A 25,436-nucleotide genomic window follows, 5' to 3' on the forward strand; every position below is an offset into this window, starting at 1 on the left:
GTGCTGTGGGAAGAGCCGCACCATGCAGTCTCCAACAAGCCTCCTGCTTCTCAGCCTGTTGTTGACCCAGGGGAGGGGAAGCTTCTCTCAGCCCTGGTATTTCCTCCCTCTCCCCCACCCGCCTGAGTATTTCACTGCCAAAAAAGCAGAACAGCACAGGGACATCCCCAAGCAGATGCTGGCTTGCTGCGAGGACATGGAATGGCTTCTCACAGCAGAAACACTGGAAAAGGAAAGGCACCGGTGACCAGGGCAGTAAAAAAGGGATGGGAGGGCTGAGAAGGTGTATGGGAACGTCCTTTACTGCCCTGCTCCATCTGCTCACTGTGAGGAAAAGATGGGCAACAGACACTTGGCTTGAAATACTTAGCTTGCTTCCAGTGAAAAATACTACGTGTAGGCTCTTCAGCTAGAGCTGAAAGGCTCTGCATGAATTACCGGTTTTCTGGGATATTTGAAAATGCTGCTAGGTCCTGTCTTCCCAGGCCTCTTGCTCTCAGACTGGATGATTGATGCCAGATGTGAGAAACTCTGCTTTAAGTCCTTGCTTACTCTTGAACTTTATAACACATACGCAGCCTTCTCTCTAGCCTGCTTGCTTTTCCCAACCTTTGCTCATAACTTGTTGTTCCCAACTTGTCAGAACAGGCCATCAGAGACCAACTCAGAGGTGGACAAGTCAGCATCACCCTCAGTGGCTCAGCTAGCAGGGAAATTCAAAGAGCAAGCAGCCAATATCACTGGAAAAGAGGTAAGGAGCTCTGCAGCCACCAAGCAGGTAAGCGAGTGGGAAATGAGGCACGTGCCTCTGCCTGTGGAAGTTAGAGCATCAGTGATCCGAGCATGAATCCACCTAGGTTTTGAATCTTCACAAAGGATTTGTCTCCTAGTGCAATGCAAGCTATGACAGTATCTTCCATGCATGGCCGACTCGTGGACGAGCATTTTGGTAGAGGCATACCTCAGGACAACTAGACACTGTAACTGAGACACTGTAAAGCTTGATAGGGTACACACATATACACTTAACAGTAACAGACAGCAATGCACATACTATCTAGGCTGGCTTTTGTGCGCAGAGGGCAACAATGAATAATGAAATAGCTAATACTGAGCCATGGAAAAAGAAAGCAAATGACAGATTATGCAGTGTAGAAGCCACTGGCAGGTCACTAACACCTTGTTCACAAAAGGAGGTTTCCTCCAGGTAATTCCTTCTGTACAGGTCTGAGAGAGAAAGCTGTCTCTTTACTTACCCTCATTACCTCTTCCCAATGACATTTCAGACTCTGTGCCTACCTCTATCATGCTGAAACGTTATTTTATTGAAAGCCCAATATGCCGAGCATTACCTCACAAGCTGTCTTTCACCTGATAAAGCAAAACACTAGAATACATCTCAGGAAGAAAGGAAAGTCAGAGTGTTTATGGATGGATGTTGGCATGTTAGGAGAGCCAACTGTATCATTATGCACTTTTTCAGAAGCATAAATGTTTACTGGTGGCACTCTTCAGTCAGTGGGTGCCCCTTTAAAATTGAACTGCTTACTTCTGCTGCTCAGCTGATTTCAGCGTGTCCCAGACTGGGCCTAAGGGGATCCTCCCTGTCACCCCTCCTGTCTTTGGCTGGATGCGATGGTGACCTCAGTCCTGCAGGGCTGGCATGCCACCATCTATCAGAGGTTAACACTCCCAGAGGTTAGCCAGGCCCCAGGATGGGAATAGCCTATCTCTTCCCAAGCACTTTTTTACTTTCTTTTTCCATCTAGTCACTAGCACGTGACTCCATCTGTCCCATTACAGTAATTTCCTCTTTTTAAGGTATGGGATTTAATTGCGCTAAGTCCCTCACCCTTAAGAAGGCAGCAAGTTCCCAGACCTCTCTTGTGTTATCTGCAGACCTCTGTGGCTCCCAAGCCAAGGCAGCGCGGAGGGGCCTCACAGTGGGGGGAAACTCACTTTCTCCAGAGACACAGGAGGACAAAGTTTCCTGTCTTTTCTCTCCAAGCCATCTGACACTTCCCCATCGGCTTTCTCAAGATGGCTTCAGATTAACGGCTGAGTGTATGGTCTTTAACCCTTGCTTGACACATGCCAGCAAAGGGGAATCAGGGAACCTCTGATACATTCACTGTGGCACAGCGGAGCATTTCATGGTTGCAAGATGGTGGGGTTTCAATAAGACATGATATTATTGCTTCCTAGTGTGACATAAGGATAAGGGCAGGGCTGCCCTTGGCTGCTTAGAGACGCAGCATTACCATGGCTGGGTGCAGCACCACCAGAAGTTAAGTGACATCAAGTCTACAGGTCCTCCAAGACAGCCAACTCTACAGAGGGCAAAAACTCCATAATCCAACTTTTCACATGCCTGCCTATTAGAAGGTAACAAAATTAGCCAAATATTATATTGTGGATACTATCCAAGATCCACAATATTATCCAAGTATTTTGTCTGTTAACACATGAAAAGTGTGTTAACAGCTTGGCAGGAGACTACAAACCTGGCATAAAAACAAAGACTGCTTGGCTTCAAGACCAGAGCAATTGTTATGAAGGAGCAACTCCATAGGTGCTGAGCTATGCGTCTCGTCCTTCCTAGTGAGCGCTCTGGTACTTCTGAGAGCCCGAGGACATTCAGAATGAACCAATGTCCCTGCTGTTAAATTCCCTTGTTCCTTCTCCCCTGGAGAATCTATTTCTTAATCAAATTAAAGGTTACAGATGAAGACTTGCCTCTGCGAGCTGCTCTTCTTCATTAGAAAGAAACAAAAGGGGCTGTAGGGCATGTTGAAAAAGTCAGAATTCCCCTTCTTGCCTCTAAAATATATCAGATGCGAAATAGGAAAATCGTGAACCAGGTAGGCAGCTGAGACTCATTAAAAGGAAATCCTGCTAATAAGACAGGAAAGAGAACAATAACAGTGTAAGCTGGTTTCCAGCAGGATGCTTTGAAGATGAAGCTTCTGGAAAGGCTTCTCCACCCTCCACAGCTTAGAAAAGTGTCCTTTGCACAAAGCATGAAATGTTGTGGTTTATGCTGTGGAAAGAGATATAGACTACTCTGGGATTACGGTCGAGATGCTACAAGCACACCTGGCATGCATCGGCCACGTTCCCATATACTAATAGCTTGTGCTGCCTTGACTCCTTTAGACAAGCTGAGCCCTGCCCATCCAAGCAGGTCACTTACAGAGCATGCCGTTTGGTGCTTGAATTTCACTTCCTTTTTTTAAAAAACCTGATTTCCCTGCTGCTGAGTTGGTTGTTTTCTTCTCTTAGGTACCACCACATAAGCCAACTCGGAGGAAACCACCATGCTCCCTTCCATTGTATTCCCACAAATCTGAGACAAATGACAATGATGAGCAAGTGAGTATCAATTTAACAGGGGGGACAAGGTCTCTCCTCTCTGCAACCTGTTCTCTCCTGAGACATGAACTTGGAGGTAGCAGAGAGGTCTGGCCATGCAGCAAAAGATATCAATCATGCAGCATCAGACCTTCCCCTGCTCACACGTACGTACTGACTCAGAGTCAGCTCCACGCTGTTTCCCACTCCTGTAGCATGGACACAAGTCCCATTTCTAGTGCTTTTATTTTTACCATTAGAGCACAGAAAAATCCACCCAGTTAGCACCTTTCAAGCATTTTAAAGCAGGAATTGCTGGCATTTACTAGAGTTGAACAGCACTTAGCACAGGAAGCATCCGTGCTGTTTGTTGCCTGCAGAGGAACTCTGGAAGTTTGAGTATAGTGGCATAATAGTTCTGCTCTTGCAGATTTTTCCTTCTTCAGAAAGAGGGAATAATTAATCCAGAGTGAAGAGGGGTTTTGTCAGCAATACCCAGAGAATATTTTCTTGAGGTGTCCTCCATATAGCACCCTTGAATGAGCAGGTTCCAGTAAGCTGGCTGCTACTTGCTGAAGTTTATGCTCAGGCCCTTTCTGGTCAGTTCTGTCCTTCTGTATTTCAGGATATGAAGTCTACCCACCAAATTTCACATTGTTACCTGCCTTTAACAAGGGGCTGGTTCTTTGTCCTTCATTTCTCACAGCTATAGGCTTTGGCTGCCTCCATGCCAAAGGAGCATAAGCTTTAAAATCTTGGATTCCTTCCTTTTCCTTTGGACCTGAAAAAAGCAACATGCCATTTCTCAAAGCAATGCTATCATTTTCTCAAACTGTTTTCAGCCTTTCATAGCTCTACCTTTCTGGTCGTTTAGGCCTTTCCTGCCCGTACTAATTGGATACCCTTTAACTCTGTTAGCCAAGTGGTGGCAGAGAGTCTTTTCCGTCACAAAAAGTTCACAATGTTTACCAACATTAAGGCTTGTACCCTTTAAGAGGTAGAATTTTAATCTGTCTGGTCCTGAAATAATACCAGGGGAAACTGTGTCATAGGTTAGATACCTTAGCGAACGCCATGTAGCAGCAGAGCCATTACACATCACCTAACTCAGACACTTCAGCCAGAAAGCAGACTATCACCATTTCTCCCAGAGGATGGATACATATACATATAGCCCTAGGATGGCTAGACAGCAAAAGGGCATCAGGGTCAGGAAAGAAGAAAGCAAACTTTTGTGTGAAGACACTATTTGAGGCTTCACTTGCTCCCCTACTATCACTTTCTGCTTCTCTCTTCCAAGTTTTCTGCCTTCATTGCATTTCCTCTTTTTCACCTACTTTACTGTGACCTTTTCATGTTTCATTTTGTTTTGCAGAAGCGGTCTCCAAATGCTTGCCCCATTCCTAAGGTCAAGGTGAAAAGCTCCCCCATGATTGAAAAGCTGCAGGTAGGTCTTGGAGGAGCCCACGTATCTACCCCAGCAAATTAAAACTGTTTGGCATTTGTCATGGCTACTTCCCTTGCAGAACAGGGGAGGAGGATCCAAGAACCAAGGGTGACAGCTAGTTAAGCAGGGCAGTGGCCTCACCAGTGAGGACCCAGTCGCACAATACGTAAAGAAGGAAGGCAGAGCAGGTCTAGTAACAGTAGCCAGTGTCAGAAACAATCCAGTGATCCTCAGTCACGCCCGCAGGCAGGTCAGTGCATAGGTCAAGATCATTAGGATCTGCGGGGTATGTGGCTGGGCATAAGCACGGCAGCAGCACAGCTCAGGTAGGGAGCAGGGGCAGAAACCTGAGTTTAAATGCAGGTCATGAGAGAAATTGAGGGAAACCCTGGCTGAGACTTCTTCCAGCTCTTTCTTTGCAGCAGTCTAAATCAAACTGAGTCACCTGCACCCTATCGGGGAGCTGGCCTTGACGTCAGGCAGCTACAGTCCTGCCAGTGGGGAGTGTGCTCCGGGCTCTGGCACCCCCCTGCGCCTCGATTCCCCCAGTTATGCACAAACACACCCAGTGCTTCTTGCCCTTTTTGTATCTTGCCGCGGCCCCTGATTCATGCCGCTGAGGGCATCTCAGCACTTGATAACCCATAGACATAGTGCCCTGCTGCTGCCAGCTGCCTCTCCTGGCGGCACGTGCGACTCCAGAACTCAATGCCTCCTGGCTGCCCTGACACAACGTAAGCCTATTCATAGCACTGTCCCTCTTAATGCACACAAGGACATTTGCCTACAAGAGCTTCCTAGTGACAGGCCAGCAGGACGTATTTTGCCACAGTTAATCACAAACTTGCTTCTTCCCATGGTCTTCTTGCTCCTCACGACTGTGCGGATCATTCAGAAGACCTGCAGACAAGCTTGAAACAGCAAGGTCTGCTCAGGCACACACAGGGATGGTTTAAATCTCAACTTTCTCCCAGCTCAGACACTGTAGACTGTGCTGGTTTGGCTGGGTCACTGGAAAATCCCAAAGGCCTCGGGATGACAAAAGGACGTGTCCTGAGATCCAGCTGCTGGAGAAGGGCAAATGTCCAGTTGTAACTTCTCTGCCCGGACTTGTTTGTTGACAGTGTCACCAGGAGAGACCCATAACCAGAAGGTATGTGGGTTGTGACAGCTGAGAGATGTGGCAGCTCCCGTGGCAAGACCAAGAGTTCCTCCGTGTGGTTACCGCATGTAGTACATGCCGGTGTCACTGCACGCCCGTGACGGGGATTTCTCTTTGCAGGCCAATCTGGCTTTTGCTCCAGCTGCTCTGCTGCCGGGAGCATCTCCCAAAAGCCCTGGTCTGAAAGCCCTGGTTTCTCCGTTCAGCACCCCTCCCTCAACGCCCAGCAGCCCCGGGATTCAGTCCCAGCCCAGTGAAGCGAACGAGACGCCGGTCAGCTTTGATCAACCCCCAGAAGGCACTCAGCTGCAATTCTATAACAAGGTAGGGTATGTGCTAGAATTTCTCCATCACAACAGGATAAGGCTTGAGCACAGTGGCTTACCAGGTGTCCCGCAGAGTGCACAGCACTTAGATGGGGAGCTGTAACCTGCATTCACTATCCCCAGTTGGAGTGCAGACTCCTTCCTCAACCATCAAACTGCCAAAAGCAGAAAAAAAAAAGTAGAAAAGGCTGAGACATCCAAAGTCACCCAAAGAATACAGCATCCTCGGGTTAGGATCTAACTTGGACAAGGAGTTACATTTTAAATTGAGACAGTGAGCTCCACCTTTACAGAATGAGGCATATACTAGGAATTTCCTTGTCCTCTAAAGTAGTCTATCATGGGTAGGAGCCCTTGTCTCCCTACCTTTCCGCAGCAGAGCAGAAAGAGTGATGCCACCAGCATAGCAATCAAGTTTCCCACGACATTTTCGTCTGTTGTGCTTTCCTGCTTTCCAGTACTGCTCTCTTGACTACTTCACTGTCTGCTTTTCCTGTCTCCAAGGTGCGGACGCGGGGATCAATAAAGCGCAGGCCTCCTTCTAGGAGGTTCCGAAGATCTCTGTCTGAGTATGGAGATGGGGAAGATTTAGGGGTCAACATCACCTCTCCAGAAAATGGTGCCAAGGAAGACGGGGATGAGGTGTTTGGGCCCAAGGACAAGACAGGGGAGGCAGAAACAGGGAGCAAAGAGCAAAAGAAACAGACGGGGTCTGATGAGAAGCCCCCATCAAGGAAAGGATCCAGCAGATCAGAAGATGAAGAAAAAGGGGAAAAACAGGCAGAGGAAATGACTCCTTGCAAGAGTAACAGAGGGGATACCAAGGAAGAGGATGTTTGTCATGGTGCCCCAGGGGAGGAAAACTCTCCCCAGCCTCCCTCTGGAGACAAGGAGGAGAAGGTGTGCGAGAGTCCCCAGGGAGAAGAGCAGCAAGGCACCGCCTGTGAACAGGAAAAGGGGGACAAGGAGAGGGAAGAAGTTAAAACTGAAGCTGAAACTGAAGCGAAGGAGACCAGTGAGAGCACAGATGCACAGAGAACGTCAGACACTGAAGAAACGCCACTGGCACCTGAACTGCTGCAGGACACAGTGGGCTTAGAGACTGCCAGTGAGGCTTCAACATCAGCCACGCAGGACCAGGGCACAGCATAACTGTGGCGCACAGGTAAGATGGGTCAGCGTGATGATGGCTCCTAAATTACCAGAGGGTTTTGCTTACTAATGAAAATGGCTACTATGACAGAACACACCAACATTTCTGTTGCTCCCCACACCTCAAGAGTATCAAATCTCAGATCTGCAAAGGTATTTGAAATAACCAGTCCTCCTGGGTGGTGTCACAGAGAGAGAGAGGATGGAGAAGAAGCAAAGCCAATTCTGGATTCAGTAAAACAGATAAGCTCTGCTCACCAGGCACCCTGCTCAATTGCTGTTTTGAAAGCAATTTTAAAGTACTTACAATAAAAAGAACGTTTCCCCAGCAGTACTCATGTATATACTATCTCAATATGCCTCCTTACATATACATATTTATATGTATATGTGTGCACACATTGTATATATACATGTGTACATACATATATTATCTCTATATATGTGTTTGGCTTGGTAGCTTTGCCAGAAAAAATAGTGTTGCACACATACCAGTTTCATGATCAGCCCTGGAAGCATGCAAATGCAGGCCTCCGCCACTTGAAATAAAAGAGGACTTCCACTGGCTAAAGCAGGGCTTGTTCCACGTAGCTTCTTACATATTCTCCAACCACTGATAATGTGGCCACAGATGCCTGAGGAAATATCTCATTCCACTTCAACCAACCTCCCCTCCTCAAATGCCTCCTGGGTTTGGCAAGGAGCACCTGAAGGAAGCAAGATGGTGCTCTGCAGCTCACCTTTGCCTCCGAGCACAGAAATTACCAAAGTACCCCCAGGTCACAGACACCCCAGCACTGTATTTACTTAGACTCATGATTATTGTTCATAATTTCCTTACTTTTCCCCTCTCAAAAGGACCCAATCAGGGCACAGGAGACCTAACGTGAATAAGAGCCATCTAACCCAATCAAGGTGGAAGCTACTGGAAAACCTTCAGTGGCAGGAGAGGAGCAGAATACAGATACCCACCAAGGTCCAGACTCATCCCGGAGCTGAGTGGCTGCTCGCTGGCTCTCTGCTTTGGCCCAACGTATTTTGGGACAGTCGGAACAAGACACTGGCTTACAATTGCTTCGGAGTTCAAAACTGAGGTGTTGGTTGATGTTCCTCGGTGATATTTGAGGACTGAGCGACCTGATAGGTGCCGTCCTGGAGTCAACAGCCACCACCACTTCTGGTCCCTATGTTCCTTCATCCTGCCCCAAAATGTCTTTTTCTTCTCCCCTGCATTGGTCTTAGATGAAGTTCATCAGTTACATACATACATGTATGTTGCCTTTTTGGTAGCTTCTTTTGAAATATTTTGGGCTTTCAAATTTTAGTAAATAATGTTTTAACAGTAGGAAAAAGTATGTTTTCTCCATATATGCTGTATGGCAGACAATGTGAACCCTGAACACAGGGAAAACTCTTAGGACATTGTTCATAAAGCATAAAATCCCTTTGAAGTCAGGGTCAAGCTGCCTGATCCGTGAAACAGCCATCTGTGCTAGGTGATTTTTCTGTGTGCTTCAACTTTGGGATGTTTTTAGTGCTGGTGGAAAGTAACAACCAACAGATTCGATGCCCAGAAAAGATGTGCTGCGTAGGTCAACAGGGCAAGTTTCCTTATCCAGCTTTGGGCTCCAGTCCAAACTTAGAAGGGCTGCCTGTCCATCAGTCTTTCTCACTTCCAGAACCTATCCGATCTTTTGATTCTCTTTTGCAACTTCCAGTGTGTGGCTACCGAGTGCCACCCGTGATAGAAAGCATCCTGGCTTACAGGAAACAGCTCATTAATTGTATGTAGGTCAAAGAAGAGCACTGAGGTGTCACTTGCTGAGAGCCAGCGGCGTTGCCCCTCCTCCGTAGCATGGGCTTGTTGGCAAACACGACCCCCACATCCTTTTGAGCCATGTTGAGGAGCATTGTTGCCTTTGAATCCCTTTGAAACTGTTTGTTAGAGCTTGTATTCCAGGGCAGGCTGCAATCATTTGCTGTACCCTGTTTCTTCTCTCAGCAGAGTGTCCCATCTGGATGTGAGTGATTGTGCCTTACTGTATATATAGATACACGTGCGCCTGTTTAGAGAATGAGTATGTGTGTCCCGAGCAAGGGAATGGCAATCCGAGGGAGAAACAGAAGAAATAAACGGTGGAATAAAACCAACCCAAAATCCGTGTGTTTCCTTCTGGGGAGATGAAGGAGCCTGAGGAAGGATGGAGAGAACTGGCAGCAGCAGGCAGAGGGGTGGGATTTCCGCTGCCATCGGAATAGCTTAACATTCAATTTTAATTTAATTTGTGGCATTTTTTACTTTTGGGGAACAGCAATAATCAATGTGCTTAATCCACAAAGGAAGGTGTTCTTTGGGGCAAGCAGTGACACTGGAGACTGCCACAGTCCCTGCCCCAGCCCTGCAGGTATCAGGTATCTAGGAGCAGAAGTAAGCAAAGCCGTCTAGCCTAGTGCCATTTCTCCAACAGCATCCTTGTTCACGGGAAGCATAAAAAAAACAAGGTGACACAGAGTGATCCTTCCCGTGAGATTTCCCAGCTTTTGGCAATCAACAGTTTAGAGACTTTCTGTGCCAGAAGTTGCATCACCATCTTCCTCCTTGATGGCTTTACAAGTTGCAGGAAAAAAGACACCTGTTTCTCAGCTGAAGGCATCCACACACGCATCCCTCTTGGGCCGATGCTCACTCAGGCAGCGCATAAACCTTGCCCCATCTGCAGATCAAGTGAGAGCAATTTTAGAAAAGACTCCTTGGCCAGCATTAGCATCATGACACTGCAAAAGCAGAGAAAGCCTATGAGCGTGTATCCCTGCCCCAACCAGGACGGCTTTGGGCAGTGTGGTCTTGTATCCACAAGGTGTACAGAGTTTACAAGTTTTGACTGAAGTGTAGACCACAGCTTGGCTTGGTGTATGGGGTGGGGCACCTATTCAAACATATACATATCTGTCAAATTGCTGAGGCTGGCATGTGTATGTCAGGTGGAAGGACACTGATGGTTGAACAGGAAAATGCCCTCAGCAAGAAAAATCTGATGTAACTTATGCAATTCCTCTGGTGTGGATGGTGCCTAAAAGACTAAAAAAAAATAATAAAAGCACAAACCTTACAAGCCAGAACACCTTTAAATTGGGGGGTAGGGGGGGAAGGATGGAAAACAGACCAAGAATAAAGTGGAGAAAGGAATGCAGCACAAGAGCAAGGAGACTGTGGCAGTTGTGTTTCGCTGGGGTCCTGTTGTTTTATGGTTATTTTTTGATTGTACTGTCTTTAAGCTGTAGCACGAGCTACAAGAAAGCGTTGGATGGGTAAGGACTGAGAGCAACAACTAATGGGAAGAATAGGGTTTTTTTTTAAAGATCTGGGATGCAAGGGGCTGGTACAGAGATGTGGAAATATGAGGGGGAAGCTTGAGGGTGACAGCAGGCATTAGCAGGATATAGCACGAGGGATGCAGTGGGAGCCAAGGAAGCAGGGTGGAGTGGGTTCAGAAATCAATGGGAACGCTGCTGGCTCCTCTGGCCCCAACACCCAAATTACACACGCCCAACGCTGCTGAACTTTTACGGGAAGCCCAAGGCTCTTTGTTAAGCCATTTCCCCCCCAGCCTCCAGTGGGCCCCCAACTGCCACTCCGGTGGCCGCTTGCTGGAAGGGAACCACCAGCTGCCTCAGAACAGGCCCACAGGCCGGGCCACCCCACAGGCCCTCATCTCACCCGCCTGAGGGGCTGCCATGAGTGGATTCGTACACGCGCGCGTACGTATATACGTGTGTACCCCACACCCACGACCCCACAGGTCAGGAGGGTGCGGGGTGTGGAAAGCCCTGTCTGTCTGTCGGCCGGTCGGTCCAGCCGCCCCACTGAGGGGACCGGCACACGCCGCCGCCCGCCCTCACACCCCGGGGGGGAGCCGCGCCCAACGGCTGGGCAAAGCGCAGGCCGGGATAAACCATAGCCGTTCGGGGGGGAGGGGGCATGTCCCATTCCCCCCCCTTCCCCTCCGCCGAGAATGAGCTCGCCCGGCTTCGAGCCCCGCTGGCCGTGCCTGCCCGCCACGCGCGCCTGCCGCGAGCGCGAAGCCACGGGGCGGACGGGTGTTCCTGCCCCCTCGGAACGGCGCGGTAGCGGTATCCGCGCGGGGGGGCGCCGCGGGGGCCGCCGCCCTCTCCCTCACCCAACCCCCCCCGGGGACTCGGAATCGTCTCTACCAAGCGGAGCCGTAGGGTCGGGGGAAGGGCGATGCCACGGGTTACCCTGGCGGGGGGGGAAGGGGAAGGGGAAAACACAGCAGCGTTCGCAGTGAGGGAGAGAAATCTCCCGAAGCGTCGGGCAGAACCATTGGGAATCAGAGGAGCGGCGGGGAGGGAGAAGGGGAGACCCACGGCAGCGCTGGGCGCGGGAGGGTGAGTGGTGTTGGAGGGGAGGAGGCGGCAAGTGAGTGAAGTGCAGAGCCGGGGAAGAGGCAAAAGAGAGCGGCTCGTTGGTCTAGGGGTATGATTCTCGCTTCGGGTGCGAGAGGTCCCGGGTTCAAATCCCGGACGAGCCCGCTGGGAAGGGGGGAGTAGTAGCGCCTCCCGTTTTTGCACCACCGCGGTTTTCCCCCGAGCGTTTTTGTTGCCTCGGGCCTGCTCGTTGGCGGGAGAGTGGGCTTAGGGGAAGGTGCTGGGAAGAGCGGCGGGCTCCGCCGTGCTTCAGCACCACATCCGTAGCGGCGGAGGCAGAACCGGCGTGGGGTCTGGGGGAGGGGGAGGACGCGCCCTGTGCGGGGCGAAAGAGAAAGAGGAGGAACCGCTCTTCCCTGTGAGTTATTAAACTTATTCTTTGCATTAAAACGGTATCGCGTCGTCTCTCTGTAAGTCCTTGTCCGTGCCCCTTCGCTGTGTGCGGCCGCCGGCGCTTGCCTGCCCGAAGAGCGCAGCGGAGGGACCCGCTCCGGCCCCCGGCGCTGGGGCGGGAAGCGGGGGAAGAGGAAAAAAAAAAACACGGGCTCGTCCGGGATTTGAACCCGGGACCTCTCGCACCCTAAGCGAGAATCATACCCCTAGACCAACGAGCCGCCATGTAAAGAAGTTTTTCTCCTTTCTACAGGAAGGCGCGAACGCTGCCTTGCGGCTAGTCTCGACTGGCGGCCGTTGGTGACCGTTAATAGTCGTTGGCGGCCCTCGCCTCAGCCGTCGGGCCGTCCGCCGGGGGAGGCGACGCGGGCCTGGAGCTGCGCCGCCAGCCGCAGCAGAATTAGGCTGCAGGTAGGCGGAGGGAGGGCCCGCCAGGCTCGCTTGAAGGCTCCCTTCTGCTGCCGCCATGCCTACGAGCTCGCAATGGAGACGGGTGAGAAGGTCCCAGAAAACAGCGTTACATAAACGCGAGAGAGGTGGTAAACAGGCTTCGTGACAGCCAAGTGTTTGCCGGCTTGGTGCCAGCCTGTCATCCGACTCCCCGCAGCAGCCCGGAGGCAACGGAGGCCGAAGTTTCCCCCCTGCCTCAGCCTGGGAGGCCGCGACCCCTGTGTTTTACCTTAGCCTGTGCCTGCCCGGGCAGGGGGCGCCGGCGCGGGGTAGGTGTGCCAGCCGGGCAGCCAGCGCTCACAGATGCCTTAACGCCTGCCCCGCAGGTGCCGCGTCCTCGCTGGGGCAGCCAGAAGCCCACCAAGGAGTGGTCAGGGCTTACAGGGATGGTCCTTCTGCGGTGGCCTTGTTGGGACAGCTCCAGCAAATCTCAGGTGCGCAGCCTGTCCTCTTTTTTTGCAGTGCTGCATATTACTAATGAGGCACATGCACTGTTACTGTGTGCTGTTGCTCTCCAGGTTTCTTCCAATCGCTGTGGCAACCCTATCTACACTTGTGTGCAAAATCTGCTTAATGTATGTCTAGCCATTAACTGCAGCAATCAAACCACAAACCCCAACCAAAAGAAGGGAAGTGCATGGTTCATTTCCATAATTTAAAACTGTACCACAGCCAAGCAGCGGTGACGTTACTTTCCTACTTTACAGGTGACAATTTTATGCACACCTGTTTAAATACCAGAGTCCTCTTGCAACAAGCACTGATGCTGGTCAGAGTAGAGGTCAATGCTATCTTGGTTCTTGTCTCCATACAGTAACAGTCACTAAACTAATTTTGCCTGTATTCCAAGAAACGGGGGAGAAGGTAGGAGGGAGAGACAGCAAGAATAATTGCTTTAATTTTATGGGCTTTTTTATATATCAAAATTATCAAGAATACCTGTGGCTCAAGCTGTTCCTTAGCATCAATTCAGCAGTGGAATAGCTCATCATTAACATTTTTTTCCATTGTAGGGGTTCCTCAGAACACTTATCCTTGCATAGTGGGTGATCCAAGGCATTCTTCTTAATCAAATTACAGTAAAATAATTATCAAACTCTTCAAGTACCATATACAATTACTGTGCCGCTGCCCGCTCTGAGTTTTGAAAGAACTGCTGCATTTCTATTTAACCAGAGCAAACATAAATGTATCTGCCAGTCATAATTTCTCCAACTTGCAGAGGAAAAAGTAATGTTGTAATGAATGCACAATATTTTCTTTTACAAGTAGAGCCTGTTTTTTCTTTCTCCTGTTCTCTTACTATTCCAAAATGAGTGTGTTGGGTGGGGTATTTTTTGCAGAAATGCATATCTCTGCACACTAAACAGTGTCTACTGCACAATTCCTCAAGGAGGTATGGACATGCAGGCTAAATAGCAAACAACCAAAACCATTAAAAATGTAAAATCAGTCTGAATATATTTGCTTCTTCTGAAGCTTCTTCTGAATATATATTGCTTCTTCCTTCTGTAAGATTTGATCTGCCATCGTAATCCTGCTTGCTCTCTCTGGCAAGCTACTTGAGAGCTCTCCAAAATAGTAGGGTGACAAAGGTCTGAATTTCTAATATAAACAGTGACCATAAAAAAGGTATTTAACCTCCTCCCCGGTGACACACACTTTTTTAGATCTTCCTTTTGTGATAAGCGTTTTTCCTTCTCTTGTGGGAATGAATGCTGATTTTACTGCAAAGCTCAGAAACCAGTTAGGCAACTTGACAGCAGCCTGCCCAGAGGCTGCTGTGGTCTCTCCTGCCCCACTCTCTGGGCGGTCCTGCTCTGTCACTGATGCTTGTCTGACCTTACGGGGAATGGGCTCAGCAAGAAGAAAAGTGACTCCCCACCTCTCCATATACAGAGAGGAAACAAAAAAGTTTGTTGCCAGCTAAATGAGCTGAATTACTAACAAATTTGATAAATACCAGTATTATCAGTAGACAGAGAGTAGAGTCGCATAGCTAGAGGGAAAAAGGACAGCAGCAACTACACCTTTAATTGTGTTAGCTTATCATAGAATCATAGGGTTGGAAGGGACCTCTGGAGATCCTCTAGTCCAACCCCCCTGCCAGAGCAGGGTCACCTTAGAGCAGTTTGCACAGGAACACGTCCAGGCAGGTTTTGAATGTCTCCAGAGAAGGAGACTCCACCACCTCTCTGGGCAGCCTGTGCCAGTGCTCTGCCACCCTCAAAGGAAAGAAGTTCCTCCTCATGTTTAGGTGGAACTTCCTATGCTCAAGTTTGTGCCCATTACCTCTTGTCCTGTTGCTGGGCACCACTGAGAAGAGCCTGTCCTCATCCTCCTGACACCCACCCTTTAAGTATTTATAAGTGTTGATAAGGTGCCCCCTCAGTCGTCTTTTTTCCAGACTGAAGAGACCCAAATCCCTCAGCCTTTCTTCATAAGAGAGGTGTTCCAGTCCCCTAATCATCTTGGTAGCCTTTTGCTGCACCCTCTCCAGCAGTTCCCTGTCCCTCTTGAACCAGGCAGCCCAGAACTGGACACAGTACTCCAGGTGCGGCCTCATCAAGGCAGAGTAGAGGGGGAGGATGACCTCCCTCGACCTGCTGGCCACATTCTTCTTGAAGCACCCCAGGATGCCATTGGCCTTCTTGGCCACAAGGGCACATTGCTGGCTCATGGTCATCCTGTTGTCCACCAGGACTCCCAGGTCTCTTTCCACAGAGCTGCTCTCCAGCAGGTCAGCCCCCAACCTGTACTGGTGCATGGGGTTATTCCTCCCCAGGTGCAGCACCCTACACTTGCCCTTGTTGAATTTCACAAGGCTCCTCTCTGCCCAAATGTCCAACCTGTCCAGGTCTCTCTGTATGGTGGCACAGCCTTCCGGTGTGTCAGCCACCCCCCCAGCTTTGTGTCATCGGCAAACTTGCTGAGGGTGGACTCTATCCCCTCGTCCAGGTCATTGATGAATATATTGAAGAGGACTGGGCCCCGTACTGACCCCTGGGGAACACCACTCGTCACCGACCTCCAACTAGACTCTATGCCCCTAATTGCGACCCTCTGAGCTCTGTCTTTCAACCAGTTATCTATCCACCTTACTGTGCATTCATCAAGCCCACACTTCCTAAGCTTCCCTATGAGGATGCCGTGGGAGACCGTGTCGAATGCCTTGCTTAAGTCAAGGTAGACCACATCTACCGCCCTCCCCTCATCTATCCATCCAGTCATGCCATCATAGAAGGCTGTCAGATTAGTCAGACATGATTTCCCCTTGGTGAATCCATGTTGAGTACTTCTGATAGCTTTCTTTTCCTCCACATGCCTTGAGATGACGCCCAGAACGAGCTGTTCCATCATCTTTCCAGGGATGGAGGTGAGGCTGACCGGCCTGTAGTTCCCCAACTCCTCCTTCTTGCCTTTTTTGAAGACTGGAGTGACATTGGCTTTCCTCCAGTCCTCAGACACCTCACCTGTTCTCCAGGACCTTTCAAAGATGATGGAGAGCGGCCCAGCAATGACTTCCACCAGCTCCCTTAGCACTCTCGGGTGCATCCCATCGGGGCCCATGGACTTGTGAATATCTAATGGACTTAATTGATCCCTCACTCAATCCTCCTCAACCCAGGGGAAGTCGTCCTCTTTCCCTGTTACTTTCCCCAAAGCCCGGGACTCCTGAGGGCTGGGCCGAGCAGTAAAGACCGAAGCAAAGAAGGCATTCAGTATCTCCGCCTTCTCCACACCCTCCATCACCATGGCTCCTGTCTCATTCACCAGTGGGCCCACAACTTCTCTGGTCTTCCTTTTGCCTCCAATATATTTGTAGAAGCCCTTCCTGTTGAGCTTGACATCCCTTGCCAGGTTTAATTCCAAGGCGGCCTTGGCTTTCCTCGTTTCATCCCTGCATGCTTTGGCGGCATTCTTGTAATCCTCCCAAGGAGTCAGTCCTTTCTTCCACTTATTATAAACTTCCTTCTTCCACTTGAGCTTTTTCAGAAGCTCCTTGCTCAACCATGCAGGTCTCCTGCATCCCTTGGCCGATTTCTTGCTCTTAGGGATGCACCGATCCTGAGCTTGGAGGAAGTTGTCTTTGAATACCAACCAGCTCTCTTGAGCCCCTTTGCCTTCCAGGGCCGTAGCCCACGGGATCTCTCCAAGCAGTTTCTTGAAGAGGTCAAAGTTAGCCCTCCTGAAATCCAAGGTTGTAATTTTACTTCTTGTTGTTTCGTGCGTAGTACCCATGATCCATGACTACAACGTAGGGTGCCCCCTACCTTGATGTCCTCCACCAGTCTCTCTGTGTTCGTCAGTACTAGGTCCAGGAGTGCCCCTCTCCTTGTTGGCTCTTGCACCACCTGTGTCAAGAAGTTATCATCAATGCACTGGAGGAGCCTCCTGGACTGTGCATGCCTGGCTGTGTGGTCTTCCCAGCAGGTATCAGGGTGATTGAAGTCCCCCATGAGAACCAAGGCCTGCGATTTTGAGGCTACCTTCAGCTGTCTGTGGAAAGCCTCATCAGCTTCCCCATCCTGATCAGGTGGCCTGTAATAAACACCCACAACAGTGTCCCTCGTATTTGCCTGCCCCTTAATCCTTACCCATAAGCTCTCAACCCTCTCTTCATCCGCCCCAAGTGGGAGCTCAATGCATTCCAGTTGCTCTCTCACACGCCTTGCTGGCCTGTCTTTCCTGAAAAGGACATAGCCATCCATGACAGCATTCCAGTCATGTGAGCTGTCCCACCACGTCTCAGTAACTGCAATGAGATCGTGGCCCTGCGACCGCACACAGACCGGCAGTTTATTCCCCATGCTGCGTGCATTGGTGTATAAGCATTTCGGAGAGGGCGTCCTGTGTGTAGTTTTTACCCTTGAGATGTGGTGTGCCTTCTGGCTCTCAGAAATACTGGCACACTCCCCCACAAGTGCTGAGCAACTACGCCCTGGCACTGCACCAGCAAGCCCAGTACCATCCCTGCCCCTCTTCAGATCTAGTTTAAAGCCCTGTCAGGGAGTTATATGGTGAGATGAGTTAAGGAATTGTGTAGTACAGCTTGTAGGCTCTGCATCTAACAGCTTGCTCTGAGAAATGTTCCCAGTTCTTTTTGTCATAACCTTAATAGCAACATGTCACCATGTACCAATGCGGTATGTGTTCCTCAGGACAAATTAGGCTTGCTCCAGCACCTTGCTTCCTCTTCTGGAAATAGCAGAAGACAATAATTTGATCATTACTATCTGGAAAAAAACTGTTCTACAGTAAGTAGACCAGATGTTCCCTGTATTGAACAGCCGTAGCAGTGCACAGCGAACGGGACACTCCTAGGGCTGTACCTGTGACAACGTTACCTCATTTCTGTTAGGGAAGGAGGAGATCGTAGGAATCCTCTGGCAAGGGGCACGTGTGGCCGAATCAAGCTTTATTAGTGCATGAAAAGAGAATGTTTGAGCTCTATGAAGATAGTAAATTTGAGATAAGAAAAAGAGTATATTTTTAAAAAAAATTTAGGATGTCTAACTTGAAAAAATGTGTAGAAAGACAAAGCTTGGCCTGTTCAGGGGATTAAATGTGTTTTTAAAATGTGCAGTACTGAAGGGCCTGAAGGTAAATAGTGAATGCTGGGTATCGATGTGCTTCCATGTTGGTAGAACACTTCCAGTCACTGAGGAGAGCTGTGAGCACGGGTGGAGTTTCCGTGGAAAGGAAGAGCTCTGAGGGAGTGCTGAGGCAACAGGGCTCGGGATGGGAGGCCTGTCACTGCGTATCAGTTTCTGCTCTGTTTGGAAAGTGGGGATATCGATGAGTTGGCTAAAGACTCACCCGCAAGGGAAGTCAGAGGGGCTGAATGAGGTGGCAACTAAACAAGGTGGTAATTCCCTGTGATACAATGAGTCGCCCACGTTCATCTTTATTCCCAGTTGCTGCCCTGGATTTCTGGTAGCCTGGGTTTCTAGAGCAGGTGTACAACGGTTGGCTGAGGAACCTGCTCCAGAGCCTCCCCCTGGGGTGTGAGCAATGAGTGCATACGCCCTTACATTTTCAAATCCCACAAGAGCTGTGAACCTGACGTCTGCATCACAGCTGGGGAAAAAAATAAATCTGTATTTTTGCAGGGGCTTGCTTTGTCATGGCCTTCCTCACCGTGGCAGCAGGGCTTTCCTGTGGCATCTTTCTTCTGCGGGCATGATTAGGTGGCCAGAGAAACTGCGGTGGCACGTGCATCTGGGAGAGGACCAGCATCCACAGAGCACCGGGCAGGAACAAAGGCCTCTGGATGCAGCAACAGCCGTGTGATAGAACTAAGCTTGGGAAACTTCTGTAAGATACATGCCTTAGCAAAAGAAGAAACATACGCAGAGAGGTTCCCAAAAGAGAAGGGGTAAAACACAGAGATGAAGGACGAAGGGTGAGAGCGTGGTCTCAGGGGGTCCATAACAGCAGGGAGGCCAGCTAGTGAGCCAGGGGAACTCCATGCAGCTATTTTCGGGCAGAAGCCAAAGGGTGTTACACAGTCGGCATGGCAGGAGCTTCTGTGGGAGCCTGTGCTTACAGGCAACACAGGCCAGAACAGGCTCACCGAGGTAACAGGGGAGAACACGAAGGATCTTGGTGGAGGCGGGGGGAGCCCACCCTCCTCCGTGCCTGCAGCGAGTGCGGCCAAGTTGTGCTGTGCTCCTCGCAGGCCGCAACAGCCCCACAGCCCCTGTGTAGGTCTGGACTGACAAACGCGTAGCTCCGTTTGCGTGACTGTCAGTTGCCGTCAGTGTTCCCCGGCGTACAGCGGGCAGACGGCCAGCCCGCCTGCGCAGGCACTCGGGTGATCTTTCCACACAGGTGGTGAACCCGGGCGGCACCAGAGCCGGAGGCGAGGGCACTTAGCTGCCGCGGGCTCCCTCGCCGCGTCCCAGCGGAGCGCGGGCAGGCTGCGGCCGTGCGCACCGCGGCGGCACGCGCCCATCCTGCCGCCTGCAGGGGCCGAGGCGTTTGTCAGCAGCGAGACCCGGCGCGTCCAGGCTTCTTCCCCGCCGCCACGGCTGGGGGTGCTGGGGAAGAGGAGGGTGGGGGGGTGATGGTGCCGCCGCGTTCCTGTGCCCGGGTCCTCGGACTTCATCGAGCCGGGGGCGGTTCCGGCGGCAGCGCCGCCACACCCTCAGCAGCGCACCCGCTGTGCGGTAGGGGGGAAGCTAGTTACGTGCCCGGCTCGGGGGGCGGGCCAGTGCGTTCCCTGCTCGGATAGGGCATCCGGACTTGACGGATCGCTCCTTTGACCAATCGTCGGGCAGGAGCGGGGCAGGGCCGGGGCGGGGGCGAGGGGGACGCAGGAGGTGTGTGCGAGTGACAGCGGCGGGACCCTATCCCGGCGAGGGAAAGGGGCTGCGGGGCCCCGGGGGGCGGGCCCGCGGCCGGGGGCGGACAATGGGGGCGAGAGGAGGTGGCGGCAGGAAGATGGCAGTCGCCGGAGGCACCGCGGGGCGCCCAGCGGTGGGGATCCCCTGCTCGGCGTGGCTGCTGGCTGTCGCCGCGCTGACCACCGGTGAGTGAGTGAGTGAGTGAGTGAGTGAGGGCCGGCCGGCCGCCACTTCCCCCGTGGGGCTGCACTCGTAGCCCGGGCGGATCGTGATGCGGCGGGGGGAGTTGCCCGAGCCGACCCGAGGCGCGACGGCGGCGGGGGGCTGGGTCGGGCCCGGCCCGGCGCTGGTCCGCGGTCGGGAGAGAGGGCCTGGCCCGGCAGGTGGAGGCGCCGCCGGGCCCTCGGGGGCCCTTCCCCGGCCTCTATCTCGCCCTGCTCGGCGGGGTGAGGGCTCCCGGGGAGCCAGACGATTCGTCCCTTTAAAACGCCGTTGCCGATCGTCGTCGCCGGGTGACCGGAACGGAGGGCGATTTGGCGGGCAGGGTCCGGCTTTGCTGTTCGTCGCCCACCCCGTTCAAAACCGGCCCCTCCGCCTCAGTCGGCGCGGCTCGGGCCGGCGGCGTGGGTGCGTTTCCCGCGTGGCCGTTTGAGCCTGCTCGCTCCCCTGCCCGGGAGCCGGCGGAGGGCTTGGCCCACGCGGGACACCGGGTTGGCGGGGGACGAGGAGCCCTGTCCCTGGGGGAAGGGGAGGGGGGGCATGCGCCTCCCTCGCCGGCGGGGCTGGGGCCTGGCGGTGCCACGGGCGTGATGCGTGGCGGCGGCGGCCCCGTGGCAGCAGCGGCCCCGTGGCAGCAGCGCTTGCCCGTTTTTTCCTCGTTGTCCTGGTTTCCTGGTGTCCAAACCACGGCACTCGGGTCGGTTGTCGAGTCAGAGGACGCGAGTCATCTCTGTGGAGGAGAGGCAGAGCGCGCGGCGTGGAGGTGGCCGGCAAATGGGGACGCTGGAGTTGCGGTAAATGACTTAGAAAACACCTTTGATTTGGTCAGTGGTGAACTATTTGGGCGGAGGGGTAATTACATCAGCCAAAACGAAGTGCTTATGGCTCGTATGGATGGAGAATAAGCACAAGGCTGTGGGGCGGTGGAAATGGCAAGGATAATGCTTAACTTCACTGTGGCTTACCGTCTTACGGGGCAAAGAGTTCTATGTTTAACCTACCATTCTGAAATGGAAAGATCACACACGTTTCCCAAGGTATCTTAGTGTGTGTAGATACTAGGGGTGCACAATGGTGGTATGTCACCTGAAAATATTTTTGGTCAGCAAAACTTGCTTAGTGGGTAAAACTTTGCAAAGTAAGTTCATAGGAATCATTCAAGAAGCTTGATGCCTTCTCAGGTCATCCGTCTGGAAAACTGTGTAAAACTATTAAGTCCATCTGGAAAGAGGTTTAATAAGGAACTGTGCCAAGTGGTAAGAAACTTAAAACTTCTTATTTCCAAATAGCACTGTTGTTTGGATTTGTTTAACATTACTGCATTTTGCAGTAAACACAACCAGAGATTGCTAAGGCTTGCTGTTTATCTGTAGAGACAACCTTGATATTTAGAATTAAGTAGGTAGATATGACATATGCATAGCTTACAGTAAAACTAAGTTCTTTGAAAATAAGTATGGAGACAGGAGAAGAAAGGGTGCATATTTCCCCTGACCACAACAAAAGGCACAACTACAGTAATGCTATGGGTAGCTAGGAGTAGTAGATCGTTCTACAAAGTCTGAGGTATGTAACCATATATAGTATCTTAAAACCAAGCAAAGCTACAGGATGCTCTTTCGGAAGAGACCCTCCCTGGGGTGGAGACTACCTGGAAAGTGAGATTGCAATTTAAAGGAATAAATGGGTGTTAAAATCACTGTCTTACCTGTGTTGGACTGTGTTTCTGTTCCCATCCCTGCAACTGCTGATATTTTTTTAACCCCAAATCAGAAGTTACTCCTCTCTGTGCTTATACTGTGCATCCTTAATTCCCCTGTCTGCTTTGAAAAGGCACTCTTATTTTTGTCCATGTGTGGAGTTGGCACAAGGTTGTCAAGGTGTAGGCTGGGCTGTCCACTAAGCGAACAACAGATGTTCTCTATTAACCCCTCTCCCTTCCCGAAAAGGAGCAGGGAGAGAAAATAAGGGAGAGAAAGACTTGTGAGTTGAAAAAGCCTAGAACAGCTATAATGAAATATTAACAATAAAAAGATAAGAATATTAATAAGAAAATAATGAAATATATACAAAACCAGTATTGAGCTCCCAGGATGACATGTCACAGACAGGTACTGGGTAAGTCCTAGACTGGGCTCGGTGATGGACAGGAGCTGGATTCAGGAACGCACAGATTGTGATCAAAGGCAGACAACAGAGAGAGTCCTCCTCGGATGCTGGTCATTGAAGAAGAAGAGCTGACCCCTTTGATCCCTCAGCTTTATACTGAGCATTATGCAGATGGGATGGAATACCTTGTTGTTCAATTTTGGGTCACCTGTCCTGTCTGCTTCTCCCCGCAGGTGTGACCCCTCTATGCTCGTCCACTTCCGACCCTCCTATGTGGCACAAGACAAAGTTAGCTGACCTTGATTGTTATAGCAATAAGTATAAGCAAGAGCCTCTCTGCATACCATTCCTTGGTATTAACTATAGATGTCAGACATTATCATTGCTAGAAGCAGACACTGTCTGAAGAATACGCTGTTAATTTCCGAGAGAAGTCAGTTAGAAGAGCCTTAACTGAAAAATAAAATCAGTGAAGAGCAAATTGGTTTTGTTCTATCTCAAACCAGGACAAAGGTTTACATCTTTGCATGGGAATAAGTGACCAGTGTGCACACTCTTCAGCTCTTTTGCATGTGCAAAGTAGCTTGGTGATTGGTAGGGAAAAGGTGACCTTCTCTAGAGTTTGGGGTTGAAAGGAGTCCTGTGTAATAAATACTCTGCCTTTTGGCTTGCTTGTGTCGTTCTCATTCCTGCTGTTTTTCAAGGCCCCTCTTGCTGTTCCCCTTTCCTCATGCTGGATTTTCATCTAGTGAGAGTTTCAGAAATCTAAAACTGCCAAGCAACAAAAGGGTGAGGGCAGAAGTCGCATTTTCAGCGGGCTGTTGCTTCTCAGTTGCTTGGATGTGATGTGTGGCTGGGTAATGTGCTGCATCGCTTAGCTACCGTGGCGCGTGGCTCTTCTTCTGCCTCTTCATATGCACCATGGCAGACCTGTTGCCTGTGGCCAATTACCTGCAGCGAGACAGAAATATTACTTGGGGGGCTGTGTTGTACTGGCCTGGTTTAACATCACTGTCTGCTTTGCCAAGCCAAGCAGGTAACTGTTGCTTCACAGCTAAGTGCAGATAATGGGTTTTAAGCTTATTTTTTTGTGTGCACCTGCGTGTGCATTAGAAGTTCATCTTGCTTGTTTACACTTAGACATCAGAAAACCTGATTGCTTTATTTACTTGTAAGAATGAAGGATCATTGTCAAATGTACTGCTTGTGGTCCTGTGGACATTTGTGGCATAAGAGTTAATCTAGGTGTAATCTCTTGTATGGGTGTGTGAGCCTTGAACAACTAGTCAAGAGTATCAAGAAAATGGATTATTTTGCAATCCTGAATTTGTAAGTCATGCAGATATCACTTAAAGTGATACTGTGTCAGTGTTTAACATGAGGGCGGTGCCTGATTGCTTCTCAAAGTCTTAAAGAATGTCTAGGAAGATTACTGGTATTTCTACTATTTTTGATGCCAACAAAGCCTGATCTTTTTTTTTTCCTTCTCCTACTACCCCTTTTATACTCGCATACTTGCATGCATGTGCACACATGCACATACACACAGGTCAGTAACAAGCAGAGGAGTATCGGAAGGTTAAATAACTTAAGTGCCTGTAACTGCTTTGAGCTCACCTGCACGTTTCAGTTGCTGCTTGAAATGTTTCATGAAAATAACACCGTAAGTCAGGGTTGCAATGCTCGCTTCATGTTTGTGCCAGGTGTAGTCAGAATTGCTATATTCACCCTGTCAGAAGCTGTTATTTCTTTTAAGCTGAACCCACTGATGCTGCAGGTGGGAAGACTTCCATGCCCGCAGCACTAAGCAGGTTCCGCAAAGGGAAAAGGTGATGAGGTGGATAAACTCTTCTTTCTGCTGGTTGGGTTGAGGGTGGGACTGCTGCTCAGGACACCTCACTTACAGCAGCAAGAAGTTCTTGAGTATGTTGAAAAGACTGTAGCTTAATATTTTGGTGATGAAATGTGGTTTAGTGCCACCCTGTAAAATGGCTAGGTTCTTCATGACCCCAGCCACCCAACAGCCCTCTACCACCTCTGTGTAAATAACAATGCACATGGCTCTTTTGCTTGTTATCTGAATTCCAGTTGTTTACGTTAAGCAGCAATTCCACTGTCTGTCTGTGGACTTATCCTGACTGATAACAGTAGCTGGTGAATGTCCTGTGTACCATACAGGGTACCTTCAGTCTAGATGGAAGACCAAAGAAATGAAACCTAGTTTTACAAGGCAGACATCTTGTACTGTTTGACTTGAAAGTTTTTAATTTGAACAGTTTCTGAAGAATTACTGTTTTGCTAGAGAGGTGCTATACAGGTCATCATGAAGTCAGTCATCTGTCTAAAGCTTATTAGTAGTACCCATAGTGGGAGTTCTCCAAGTGTGATATGGAGTAATGTGGTTTGGTCACGTATGGCATACGTGGCTCTTTCTACCACGTACATGTAATTAACTGATAAATTAACAGAGTAAATGGTCTTGTATGCAAAAAAAAGAAAAAAAAATTTCTAAAACTATTGAATATTGAACTCAGGATATCCTAGGAATACATAAGAAAGCTGGAAGGTCTGGTTATGAAAACATCTACATCCCTATGGTTTGTATCTTTTTTTTGTGTGTGGTTTGTTTATCTTCATTACTTTGCTGATCTGGGTTAATGTGACCCCGCATGCAGTGATTAGCACAATGCCAACGTCTTGTGTAAGAGGAAGCTGTGGCAGGAGAGGACAAGAAGTTCTGCACTGGCTTTGCTCTGCTGGCGAAGAGTCTTGGAGAACTCCAGTGATTTACTGTTATCTCAAACCAGCAGTTACTTAGAAGAGCAAGTGTTTACTCAGACAAGAGTTTAGCAGTAAGCTGTACCCATAGCACGAATGCTATGGATATGCATCTCGGGGCCGGGTTAACATCAGTATTGTTTGCTGTCTGAGCTGGTTGAAAGATGACCCTTCAGCCAAGTGATTTCCCCTAGTTCCACTGATTATTATTTTTTCCCCCCATCTTTCTTGTCTTTAAAGGGATGGGACCATTC

General features: G+C 50.1%; 2 protein-coding genes and 2 non-coding genes across 8 annotated transcripts in view; 3 read left to right on the forward strand and 1 right to left on the reverse strand.

Moving 5' to 3' along the window:
• Window positions 1-9,572, forward strand: part of RCSD1 (RCSD domain containing 1) — a 34,375-nt gene extending 24,803 nt beyond the window's left edge. The window contains exons 2-7 of one of the 2 annotated variants that reach the window (XM_063348575.1): window positions 644-751; window positions 3,283-3,372; window positions 4,727-4,798; window positions 6,081-6,284; window positions 6,791-7,451; window positions 8,297-9,572. In XM_063348575.1, coding sequence (XP_063204645.1) covers window positions 644-751; window positions 3,283-3,372; window positions 4,727-4,798; window positions 6,081-6,284; window positions 6,791-7,438 — 1,122 coding nt within the window. In that variant the 3' untranslated portion in view covers window positions 7,439-7,451; window positions 8,297-9,572. The remainder of the gene's footprint in view (window positions 1-643; window positions 752-3,282; window positions 3,373-4,726; window positions 4,799-6,080; window positions 6,285-6,790; window positions 7,452-8,296) is intronic. The other variant, XM_063348581.1, reaches the window with a different exon arrangement.
• Window positions 9,573-11,916: 2,344 nt separating this feature from the next.
• On the forward strand, window positions 11,917-11,988 carry TRNAP-CGG (transfer RNA proline (anticodon CGG)). The gene has a single exon. It is a non-coding gene; the product is annotated as a tRNA-Pro (tRNA).
• A 438-nt stretch (window positions 11,989-12,426) lies between these two features.
• On the reverse strand, window positions 12,427-12,498 carry TRNAP-AGG (transfer RNA proline (anticodon AGG)). The gene has a single exon. It is a non-coding gene; the product is annotated as a tRNA-Pro (tRNA).
• Window positions 12,499-20,105: 7,607 nt separating this feature from the next.
• Window positions 20,106-25,436, forward strand: part of MPZL1 (myelin protein zero like 1) — a 40,781-nt gene continuing 35,450 nt past the window's right edge. For all 4 annotated transcript variants that reach the window (XR_010072871.1, XM_063348676.1, XM_063348656.1 and 1 more), the window contains exon 1: window positions 20,106-20,261. Coding sequence is in view for 3 of the 4 variants with exons in the window: in XM_063348676.1 (XP_063204746.1) it covers window positions 20,144-20,261 (118 nt within the window). In the remaining variant the exon portion in view is untranslated. The remainder of the gene's footprint in view (window positions 20,262-25,436) is intronic.

The sequence above is a fragment of the Chroicocephalus ridibundus genome, chromosome 1 (assembly GCF_963924245.1).
Source record: "Chroicocephalus ridibundus chromosome 1, bChrRid1.1, whole genome shotgun sequence".
Taxonomy (NCBI): Eukaryota; Metazoa; Chordata; class Aves; order Charadriiformes; family Laridae; genus Chroicocephalus; species Chroicocephalus ridibundus.